This window comes from Diadema setosum, chromosome 6 (assembly GCF_964275005.1).
Source record: "Diadema setosum chromosome 6, eeDiaSeto1, whole genome shotgun sequence".
NCBI classification, from domain to species: Eukaryota; Metazoa; Echinodermata; class Echinoidea; order Diadematoida; family Diadematidae; genus Diadema; species Diadema setosum.
Genome location: NC_092690.1, coordinates 28,023,869 through 28,036,309, shown reverse-complemented (window position 1 = coordinate 28,036,309; position 12,441 = coordinate 28,023,869). Strand labels below are relative to the sequence as shown.

At 39.2% G+C, this 12,441-nt stretch overlaps 1 protein-coding gene across 1 annotated transcript; it reads right to left on the bottom strand.

Annotated features, from left to right (window-relative positions):
* Positions 1-4,240: 4,240 nt before the first annotated feature.
* On the bottom strand, positions 4,241-8,415 carry LOC140229683 (uncharacterized protein F54H12.2-like). Its single transcript, XM_072309926.1, has 2 exons — positions 8,170-8,415; positions 4,241-5,590 (listed from the first exon to the last, which is right to left on the bottom strand). The coding sequence occupies exons 1-2, from the start codon at positions 8,413-8,415 to the stop codon at positions 4,241-4,243; spliced, it is 1,596 nt and encodes a 531-aa protein (XP_072166027.1).
* Positions 8,416-12,441: the final 4,026 nt, after the last annotated feature.

The window sequence follows — 12,441 nt, the reverse complement described above, 5'->3', positions numbered from 1 at the left end:
CTCTCTATTATTGTGTTCTTTCCTGTGATTCTTAAAGTGCATGCTGCATGGATGTACGTTTGAGGCATAGTTTTACTTGTATGGTTGTAGGACCAACTTTTTCTGGTAAAACTGAATTCGTGAAAAACATTTTAAAAAACTCTTCATCGATGATTAGTCCTCCTCCGCAGAAAATTGTGTGGTTTTATTCAGAAAACCAGCCTGCTTACGATGAATTGAGGAGAAGTGTTCCACATATCGAATTTCATCAAAATTTACCTTACGATTTTTATGAATTTACACACCCGTCAAAACCTGCCTTATTTGTCATAGACGATTTGATGGATGCGGTCGGGGATAGCGAAAAAGTTTCAGCCCTGTTCACGAAAGGTAGTCATCATCGTAATATAAGCGTCATATACATAACTCAGAATTTGTTTCATAAAGGCAAGAAGGCAAGAACCATATCTTTAAATACGCAGTACTATTGTCTATTTAAGAATACCAGAGACAAGTTACAGATATCGTGTCTCGGTCGACAGATGTACCCTAATAATTCAAAATTCTTTATTGATGCGTATCAGGATGCAACGAAGAATAGGTGGGGGTATTTATTCGTTGATTTGAAACCCGATACTCCCGAAGAATTGCGTCTTAGGACTAATATATTTCCAGGAGAAACTCAATACGCATATGTTTCCAAATAATAAAACGAGTGATCAACTTGTATTTGCTTTAGTATAGACAAAATGTCCCGACGTGTAAAGACCCATGCTGTTGTGCTAAATACTTTAGCCCACTGTTCCCCGAAACAACGGAAATTGCTTTTAAAAACAGCTGACAAGGGGCTCATCAATGCCATTTGCGAGTGTGTAGTCAACCTTTTACGTGGTAATATAAAACTGTCCCCGGCTAATAAGAAAGCATTGGGGAAGCAGAAGAGACATCTCAGAAAACTGGCAGACCGTAAAACCCCGTACAAGACTCGGAAAGACATCATCGTACAACGCGGGGGCTTTTTTATCCCACTGCTCTCGAGACTCATCGGTCCTGTGCTAGGTGTCATCGGTAACCTTGTTGGAGGTCGTAAATAGAGCCTTCAAAGGAGGACGTATCTGATGGAACACGCTCGCAAAATGGTGCTTGTACCACAAAATATGGTACAAACTTTACATCAACCTTCTATGACAACAACTGAGAGACAAATGAACGAGTTGGATGCAGAAATGCAATCTGTCATAAATCGCCACGACTTGAACACTCATGACAAAGCTTTACTGTATACCCAGTATCTACAGAAGTTTCTGAAAACCACAGACTCATTAAAGAAACCATTGTCTCTAGAGATCGTCGACAAGTCTTCTTTGGACTCGATTCCAGACGGCATTACAGATATACCTGGTGTTAAGGAAGGTGATGCCAAAAAGGATGAAAGATTTATTGACAGAGAAATTCTGATGCATGTGCCCAGACCTTTTGTGAACAGAGCTTCGCAGCTCTTAAAAAAGATGAAATACGCACAAATAGTTACGTGGACTGACAATGGACAAGTCATCATACATGGGAAAAAGCTGCCTGGTACAAACATTTGTGACTTGATGTACGATATCTTCCGAGAGCGACGTGGATACACACCCGTCGGAAGCGAACAGTTTATACGTGTGTTGGCAGAAATGAATATCCCAGAAACATTCGTGAGCAACCCTAAGAGAAGGGGCGAACTTCAACGATATAAGAGCATGGTTGAAAAAAACCCCACTTCCCCGACCGACGATGGTGCTACGGACAAAACCCCTACCGCTCTGAAAACCCGACGTCTCACCAAACGTAGGAAGACGTCTAAGTCGGGTTCTCGGATCACTTCTTGGCAATCCTTTTAATCCTCATGACAGCGTGGGTCAGATGTACCATTGCATATTCATATTCACAGCTATTCATCGAATGTATGACACCATATATTGATATGTTTGTAGGTTCTGGTACGCGTATTGCGAATGAGATGGATTAGCCCTCATATATCCTATTAAAGGATACTGTCATTGTTATATTATTGGCGTTTCTCGTATCTATCGAGTTTTTTTTTTCGCTAACTTACAATCAAGCATCAATGTGTGATATAATATGTTGATCTATTTAAAATGTTGCGTGTTTGTTACGCGTATTGGGAATGAGATGGACTAACCTTCGTGTACCCTGTTGAAGGATACAGGCTTTTTTATATTATTGACATTTCATATAACTATCAAGTTTTACAATTATATCAATCACAAACTTGAAATTCACGATGTCTTTATATGAATTTTTGTATAGCAGTCTTTAATTGGTATATATTTGGTTTTTTTATATGTCTGTACAATTTCTAAGTAAGGATGTGATGAAATGCGGGTAAAATGCTGAAGTGTTTAAAAAATGAATCAACAAACCGATACGTTCAAGCGATGAAATGCTGAAATAATGAATCGTTGAAACGTTGAAATGTCGAAATGTTGAACTGTTAAAATGTTGAATCGATGAAATGTTGAATCGATGAAATGTTGAATCGGTGAAATGATAAAACGTTTAAATATCAAACGTACTGACGTTTTCACCAAACACATATGTACAAATTATGAAAATTATATTTTTCAGTTCGAATATTATGTCGTTTATTGCTAATCACGTCGGGTATTACTACATATATATTTGTGTATATACTTGGAGAATACGTAGCAGCAAACTGGGACTAACTAAGGTATTGAATCGTTTGCCAAAGAAATGTGTACAGTTGAGGAAACTGATACCTGACAAACGTCTGAACATTATAACGTATTTAACAGTGCGATGCTTCATACGTATGTATGTATATATATATATATATATATATATATTATTTATTTATTTATTTCTGATAACCGTTACAACACATCTGTAAATAACTTAATGTGTATACATTATGTCATCATTGTGAAGCGTTTAGTGTTTATTTTTAATGGTAATGTTGGGGTTGATGTTTTGTTCATAAAATGTTTGGTTCGTTTAGGGGATGTTCAGTTTCATATTAACGACGTATTCTATTAAAAAAAACAAGATCTTAAGTACAAATTTTAATATCTACGTATGTAAATAAGGATGTACACATGGATGAAACACGTTCAAGAAAAAAAAAACAATATTCACAAAAATTTGTTCTCTTCAACGAAATTTTATTTCAATCAATAAATACACGTACAAAGTGCATACATTCTCATTCATTTATTCCTTCAATTGTGTGCTTTAGGTAAGAAAACAGGACAGTGTGTCTATTCAAATGCTTGAATGTGTATGTGAGTGTGTGTGTCTGTGCATATTACACTGTTTATTTGTGTGTGTGTGTGTGTGTGTGCATATTACATTACTTATTTGAGTTTGTGTGTGTGTGTGTGCATATTACATTACTTGTGTGAGTGTGTGTGTGTGTGGGTGTGTGTGTCTGTGCATATTACATTACTTATTTGAATGTGTGTGTGCCCGTATCTGCAATAGTAAATAATTGTTATACTTTCGTTATCACTTTACAATATGCAAATATAATATGAGACATAAAATTAGTCAGGAAATAATTCAGAATCAAATGTAGACATCATTGTAACAATTACACAATACAAGTCAAACATAGCACATAACGTGAACTTATGTTTGATACAAAAGAGCTCTCACCCGTCATACTACTTCGACAATAACACATCATCAAAACTTCGAGCAATTTGTGAGAGAGTGAGCGTGACATCTTGAATGGGAAATGTGGTGCTGTACTTGAGGTTAAACCAATCATTGATACGGCGGTCATTTCTTCCATAATCTTTACCAAACCCAGAAAGAATGGCCCGATTAGACCACCCCTGACATCTTTTAATGAGATAGTATATACAATATTGACCACACACGGTAGAGAATGTATTTTGAATCCGAGTAGAATTATACGTCCATGATACACTATTTTCGTCTAGAAACTTTTCAAAGTCTCCGCAGTAAGATAAAGGTTCGTTTCCATAAGAATCAAAAAAATCTGCCCTCTGATTACAAAAGTAAAATGCAACCCAATGAGTCCCTGGTTCATCGCTGGGGTCTGTATTGACGACATAGCATGATCGAGGTTGATTAATACGTCGAGGTAGCTGATCCGATGATAACACTCCTTCGAAATAGTCACGGGTTTTGGGGTGGTTCTGCAAAACGTGGCTTATTTGAAAGGTGTTCATGCTGTCCCTCTATAAGCAGGTCACGAACGTGGTACGGTTCAGGACTAACTTTGATATTCATAGATGACGTTGCGGTGTTTGTCGATTTGAATCAGACCTTGGGATTCCGATAGCACGAGACAGTTGACGGTGTTGGTGAGGGGGACATCAAACTGTAACTCCAGACGTAGGTTCCCTTGTTTGACCAGATTAAGGTGACAGCCATCTGATAGGTCCGGTGTGAGATCAAAGGCAAATAGCGTATAGCCCTCGCAGTACTCTTCCCTGCTGATGTTTATCCCTTTATCCGTAAACAAACGATTTGTTCCCATGAAGAGAGAGTTGTAGGCGTGTATGTAATTCTGCGCTGATCCCGTAGCAAAGTTAGGACGGAGGGGTCTCATTGGTATGTTTTCCCCATCCACGGTGACTGAAATGAAGTTGAGGCGAAAATGTTTGAAGTTATAAGGGTTCTTGGCGTATGAACCATTGTATGCGTCATTGTCCACAAATCCCACGATGATTCTGTTAGGTAGATGGCCCAGAAACAGATTATCCTTGTTCACCGACATGCTTCCGGCGGGGATGGAGAAGGAACGGACATCAATTTTATTAATCGGATACTGGGCGTTACTCTTCTCCAACATCTTGGCGTGTGCTACCACGACCGATGGGTTCGTCTTGACTCTTCGGACATAGAGAGCCGCCTTTTCGATTTTAACTTTATATTTAGCGGCTTGGTTTGAAGACATGAGGCAAAAGGCATCCTTGCTTCGGTTCAATTTGATTTTCAAATCGACTCCTGGAAGTAAAAGTTTTTCCTGAAAGAATAGGTCTGCGTAGATAGGAACCAACATGGAGAGAAGTTTACTTCCGCCGATGAATTGACTGCGTTTTTTGAAGCCTCGGTTTCCTTCAGCGTCTGCGGCAGTAGGGTCGACAACATCCATTTTCCCCGCCTCATCTTTGTAATACAATTGTTGGGTTAGTTGCGAATGTTTAGCCTCTTGACCGTAATGTAGCATCGTTTCCATCAGTGCTCTGTAGGGGTAGGTATTTGTTGGTTGTGAGACCAGTTTTTCGTTAAGCATAACGTCGACCTGGCTGAATAGTGATTGTAGAAACAGATTTGCCGGTCCAACGGGGGCGTCTGCTGTGAGTTGCGCGTTATTGCCATCCACCACTCGGACGTCTACCTGTAACATGGTCTGTGACAGATCCACATACTCTTCCGCAGTGCCTGACACGTTGAATTCGACGGGTGCCGAATCTGTAATGCTGCTGACGGGGTGATATTCGACCCATGGTCCTTTTAAAATGCTCATTTGCGTGGATGGGATGGTGAAGAGGTCCAATTCTGACTTGCAACATGGGTCACTTTTTTCGTGTAAGAGAGACATGGTTGATGATGAGACCTGGTAAAGTACGTTGAAAATTGAGTACGGCTAATCAAATATGTCTTGGACGCGACGTCTTTTCGCAGGAGGACTTTTGGAACGAATGACTCTTTTCTTTGATCGTCTCTTCCTTTTAACTTCTCTGAGGACTAACATGCGACTACCCCCAACTTGTTTTCCATTCAACTTGTTTTGGATTTTACCCGCTGCTCTGCGGATTTAAATAAACCCTTCACTAAGCTCCCTAGACCGTGACCTCTCTGAATCACGGCTCCTTTAAAAACAGGTATCCCAGATCCCATTTGGCGGTGAAATATGCGAGGTGGGGGTTTATATCTGAAAACCATTTTGATCAAAATCAATTTATAGATTAGAAGAGCGTTCACGAAAGTGTAGTTTCACGATGACCTTCCCACGTTCAAATGGTACGACTTCGCCCGTTTCAGTCGTTAATATAATATCGATAGTTTCGAACTGGTGTAATTTAAGTGGTACGTAGTGGGGTGGTGTATAAGTGTAAACCATGTTATCCGAATCTTTGTTGGGTATAACAGCAACTGTTCGGAGAAGGGGTACAGCCGCATCACCAACGTGTTGGTATTGAACAATGTCAGAATAGATGTAAAATGTATGAAAACTCATGTGGACGTCCATGGGCATAATACCAAGGGTTGATTCCGTCAAATGGCCTTCCCCTTCAAAACCCATCATCCTTGCTAAAGAAGGTGACATAGTGACGTTGACGTTTTCAGCCAGATGAACGAAGCACTTTCGCATTGTATGTTTATAAAAGAATGAGACTTTGCCTCGTAGTGATGGATCTGTAAAAGCGCTAATAACATTCACGAGATTTTCGCCCGAATCGTAGTAACCAACGGGTATCGTGATCACTCTGGATTTTGTCACTACGTTGCCTTCAAGATCAGGGGAATAAACAGAAATTTTATTATTAGACTCATTCACATTGTTCCAAGTTTTTTGAAATTGTACTTCAACTACCCCTACTTCATAATCTTCCGATAAGGAAAGAGGCGTGTGGAGTTTAGTCGTGTATCGACATGTTTTGTTTTCAGGGTAGTAACTCATCGAACTATTGCTCGGTAAAGTGACGTAAAACTGAGAGTTCATTGTGCCTGTTATCACCTCCTTCGCGTGAAAAGGTTCGAATTATCAATGACGGTCATAACCAGATTATCACACCATTTATTTTGTTTCTAGTCTGTTAACCCAGCTGTCAAATTCTTTTCCGTAACCTTTCCACCTTACGAAATATTGTTTTTTTCCCCTCCTTTTGCGCGTTCGAATAATTTTTTCAATCGTGTACCGCGCATTTTTTGCCTTTTTAATTCCCAAAAGTTCGTGCTCGTAAAAAGTACCGCGTAATGGTTCATGGTTATAGTCCTTTAACCTATAGACTGGCACCCTTTTGCGAATGCGTTCGCTTATTACGAAAATCTCTTCCGACCAGTTTGCTTCGTAACCCTTTTCAAAACGTAGTTTATTTTTGCTGATGCGGACTTGTTCTCCAATTTGATATTTAAAAGGCTTCTTCCTTCGTTTTCTTCCTCTACTCGATTCACCGTAGAGGGCATCGTAGGCCCTGCTCTGATTTTCTATCGTTACTTCTGTCGGTCTCATACCAATGCTAGAGTGCACTGTATTGTTGTAACTCTCAGTCAACTTGTCTAACACATCGAAGTATTTGAACGTGTTCTGAAATGTAAAATACCTCCACATTTTAGTTCGTAATGTCCTATTGAAACGCTCTACTACGCACGCCTTGGTTTCATTTTCGGTTGTAAAAAAAGTAATGTTTTCAGACTTGAGGTATGTTTGAAATTCTTTGTTCAAAAATTCCCTTCCTTTGTCAGTGTGTAGCAAAATCGGGGCTCGTCTCTTGCGCAATATGGTTTTAAAACCAGCCACAATATCTTTGCCCCTTTTATTTTTCAGTGGTACCACCCACGCATATTTGGACAAGACATCGATACACGTTAACAAATAGCGATACCCTTTATTATACTTTGACAAATTCTGTACATCAACCAAGTCTGCCTGCCAATTTTCATCTATTCCACGAACTCTGACCACATTCCTCTTAAACCTTTTCCTAGCAGGAGCGTGTAACGTATAGGTATCTTGCTCAGCCAACCACTCTTTGACGTTTTCAAATTTCACGTCTTTCAACCCCTTTTCTCGCACAGCTTTCCATAGTTTCGTAGCACCACCAAAACTCGGATAGTGACTTGGATCGTAATAAATTTTCTCGAGTATTTCACTCAATGAAGACATAACCACACTTGCTTTCACGGACACAACCCAGTCAAACACTGATGACACATAACCGTTCACACACATTTTATAACTAACGACACAAATTGAATGATTCAATCGTAAACTTTTCTCCAGTTCGTTACATACACATTTATTATTTTCAACAAAGGTTGAGATGAACAAATTTCGTTGGATATTACCTAAACCATTATTCTATTTACATCCACATTCAACATATAATACAAAGTGTGCAGGCAAATGTCAAAAATGTTTCGAGATAGCAGTCCACATGTTCTTTTCGGAGCGTGGTCCGACCAGCGTACTTTGTAGCGTTTAAGTCCTTCAACGAATTGAGCTCGAAATTCAACTTTCCTCTCCTCTGGTAGACAGCAATATTGGTAGACGGTGACGAAATAGCACATGGCCATCAGCGAACGTTTGTACTTGTTGGGATGATCGGGGTCCTCTATACAGTTCTTGAGCAGTGTCCCTACACATTCGTCGAATCTCTCGTCGCCTTGCAGTCTGATACGTTGCACTCGGGAGAACTGCTCGGTGTTCACAATCATCTGACAGGTGCGTAAGATCCTCGCAGTGTCCACGAGGTGGTAGTCTGGGGGATATGTTTCTTTTAGCACCGCTAGAATGAGTCGCTCGTCTAAAGAACGTTCCATTGCGGGTCCGTCAAGACGATATCGGGCAGCCCCGTTTCCAGTCCGAAGGCCCTGTAGACCACTCGCACAGCGGCTTCTATCCCCTCGATGTGTTTCCCGATATTCTGCCTTCTTTCCTCCAACTGCTGCTGGGTCTCACTCCTCAGTATGAATTTGATATAGTGTAGAAACAAGCCACACTCCACCAGGTCAGGCCGCATCCAGAGCACCCTACCAACGTAGGGGTAGACTCTCTCTATAGTAATAGGGTCTAAATGTTGGACCGCTTGGAACACTTTTTGTTGCTGATCTTCGGGAGTACTGTCTATTGGAGAATCTGGCACGTTTTGCACCCTTTTCAAGATTTCGATTAGAGTTAGATACTCCGTCAACATCAGCAGGTCCACCTTCTCTACCGTCCTCTGCATTTCAGGACACCAACTGCTTGTAATGGTCTGCTGCGACATAGTGTAACGTGCGATGCTCTTCTAGAAGGGTCGAATTTGAAATGTGGTTCTCCAACGTTTTCTGCCAGGCTTTATAGGCCTACATCTTCGCTTGGAAAGGACGCCACCATCCTTTTGAATATGTATAAGTCCTCTATTGTTTGTTGTATGATCATATTGTCTCTGCCTGTTGGAGGATGTTAGTAGCGTCACGCGACAAGCGCATGTGTGAGGATAAGTCCGTACTTGTTGAAGACCAATTTTTCTTTATTTTTCTTTATTTTCGGTTCTTTTGTCTGTCATCCCGAACGTGTGGGTAACAGGGGCACGTCCAAACTTGACGGAGGTGCTGAGGTCAATTCTTTTTATTTTCTTTATTTTTTAAATTCTTTTGTCTTTAGTTGCATAACTGTTGACAAGTGGGCACGTCCGAACTTGACGGTGGAGTTAAGGTCATTTCTTTTTTATTTTCTTTATTTTTTTTTAATTCTTTTGTCTTTGATTGCGAAAGCGTCGGTCAGAGGACTGGTCCGAACGATGTCCAAACGGTGACGTCATAATATCGCTGACGTCATGATTATTTCTTAAATTCTTTTTTTAGATTCTTTTGTCTTCGATTGCAAAAGCGTCGGTCAGAGGACTGGTCCGAACGATGTCCAAACGGTGACGTCATAATATCGCTGACGTCATGATTATTTCTTAAATTCTTTTGTCTTCGATTGCAAAAGCGTCGGTCAGAGGGCTGGTCCGAACGATGACGTCATAATCTCGCTGACGTCATAATTTCGATGACGTCATGATGGAAAATAATAGACTCTCCTTAAAACAATAGAGCCTGGCTTAATAAAATCTACCTTCACAAATTCATTTTTTTCCCCTATTGTTTTATACATTTTAATTATCATCTTAAAAAAAATCAATAGTCCATATTTCATATTTCTATAATCCATTTGTCATCATGCATATTTTTCCATATTTCATACATCCATATTTCCATACCTCGAAAAACATATTTTCATATTTCATACTTCTTTTGTTCCCTTCATCCATAATTCATATCTCCATAATTCATAATCCATATTTTCAGCATTCATATTTCTTTTGTTCTCATCATCCATAATTCATATTTCAATTATTCATATTTCCATAATGCATATTTCTTTTGTTTTCAATATCCATATTTCATATTTCCATAACTCATATTTCATTTTTCCATAAATCATATTTCCATAATTCATATTTCTTTTGTCTACAAAATATTAATATCATATTCTTTTGTTCTAAACAAAAGAATATTTTTATGACGCTAAAAGCACCCCTTTACTACTGTCGTGTGAGCCGATCCACCGGCCTTGTATAGCGAAGCACTGCAGTACACAATTCAGAATGAAGACACCAGGCCAAAATACTCTGACACGTATATTTGAATCAGTGTGAAGGACGTATTAGAAAGTATAACATAGACCAAAGAGGAGTCTGCTATGATGTAGTCTGTATGCCCTTAACTTGAGATATGCCTTTTTCAATTGCTCTACTTTGTTTCCATAGAACAAAAGGCGATACATACTGTAGTAATAAAAAGTATATAGAAAAATGGAGAAGAATAAAAACTATGAAGTTTAGTACAACCTGGATATGGGAATGAATAAGTATGAGACAAATAATATAAGGCCTATGCATACTTTGCAGAAATGGCATTAAGAAGTAAATAAATCGATGGAAACTAGTGATTAACTGAAAAGCGGAGCTTGTATAGACATGGATCTCTCGGTAAACAATACGGAAGTAACATATTTATTAAAAAAAAATGTTGAACGTATAGGCCTTTTAGTGATGGGTACGACTATCCTGCTAGGTTCTATGCTAGGCAGTAGGCGACAGGAACTGCAGGCGTCCTGCCTGCGGCGTATAGCGTCAATTCGTCTTAATATTGTATTCCATCACGCGTTACACAACAATAGGCAGTAAAATGTCGCCGCCAGCCTGACCCTACGAGCCAACTCAACACACAATTAGCGATAACGATGCTATGTTAGTCTCAAAGCAAATACCAAGACACCTTGCGTATACAAGGCTTTCACTGAAGATTACAAATAGAAAAGACTGAACTTGAATTCCATTCGGGGGACGGCGCCACACCACCGAGTTGAAAGACATTTTTCAGAAGCGATTTTTTTTTTTTTTTTTTGCTTTCAACCCCTTTCGCTTTATCAGAAGGCGATGAGTACGTCAACCCATTATCAATGTACACAAGTCATCTATAAGTACGCCTATACAAAAGCGCTGAAGTTTTGATTTATAGGATTTGATTCAATCTATGCTCTGTATTCCTTTTCACACAAAATTATGACGCAAAGTACATTGAATGAAGTTATCGAGTAATATTTAGATAGAGGAAATTTTAGAAGATATTGACTTAAATGTACAGCACTGTTTTTCTTTATAAAACAAACGAAGACATGGAAGACTTGCTGCCTTTTTTCAGGCACCAAGAAGTTTGACCATATCTCTCCAATACTTCGTGAGCTTCATTGGCTGCCTGTGCAACGCAGAGTGCAGTATAAGATCTTACTGCTTACAGTACTTAAAAGGCTCTCCATAACTTGTCTCCTGGCTACGTGTCGGCGCTTATCAGTGTACGACAGCGACGACCAGGACTACGTTGTACTGGACTGACTCTCCGTGTTCCCAATACCCGCCTAAAAATGTATGGGGATAGAGCCTTCTCTTCTGTTGCGCCACGTCTGTGGAACTCTCTAAACAGTCCAGCTTCGGAATTGCAACAGACTCAATACCTTCAAGTCTGAACTGAAGACTTATCTTTTCCAGCAACTTTGTGAATATGATGTGTTATGCCTTTGAATGTTTCTACAGATAAATGGCGCTATATAAATGCTGTTTCATCATCATCGGCAAGACGAATAAGTGTCATTTTACGCTTAAAAAATTAGGATTCCGCGTACCTGCTGTTCAAGAGACAAATTAAGCAAATCCTCAGTAGTACGATAGCTGCTCCAAAAAGTTTATGTTATAACGCTAAATAAGAGAAACGAGTGTACATCATTGTCGAAGGAGATTTCAAGTTGAAAATGAAACAAATCAAACAGGGTATTAAAGTTAAATGAAAAAAAAATGTCTGTGAAATTTGAAAAATTATGAAATGTTAAGATTTTAACACAATACTCGAATGTGTTAACAATTTTAATAGATTCTGGGTCAAACTATGCAGCAATCCTATTCCCATTCACCCTAGAAAGTCTTAATTTTTCATGCATTAAGACATATTGCTTTGCTTTGCATGTGTACATTTTATTTATCGATTTTTTTTTCCAGGAAATCAAATTTAAGTGAAGATTTCTGGGCGGGTTAATGAGAGACTATTCAAGTAATGACTTTATCACCTCATGTGAGCCTATTTTACGTATTTTTTTTTTTTTTTTTTTTTATTGCCACAAATATAGATTCACAGTATTTTCAAAATGGAATTCTCCTGAAA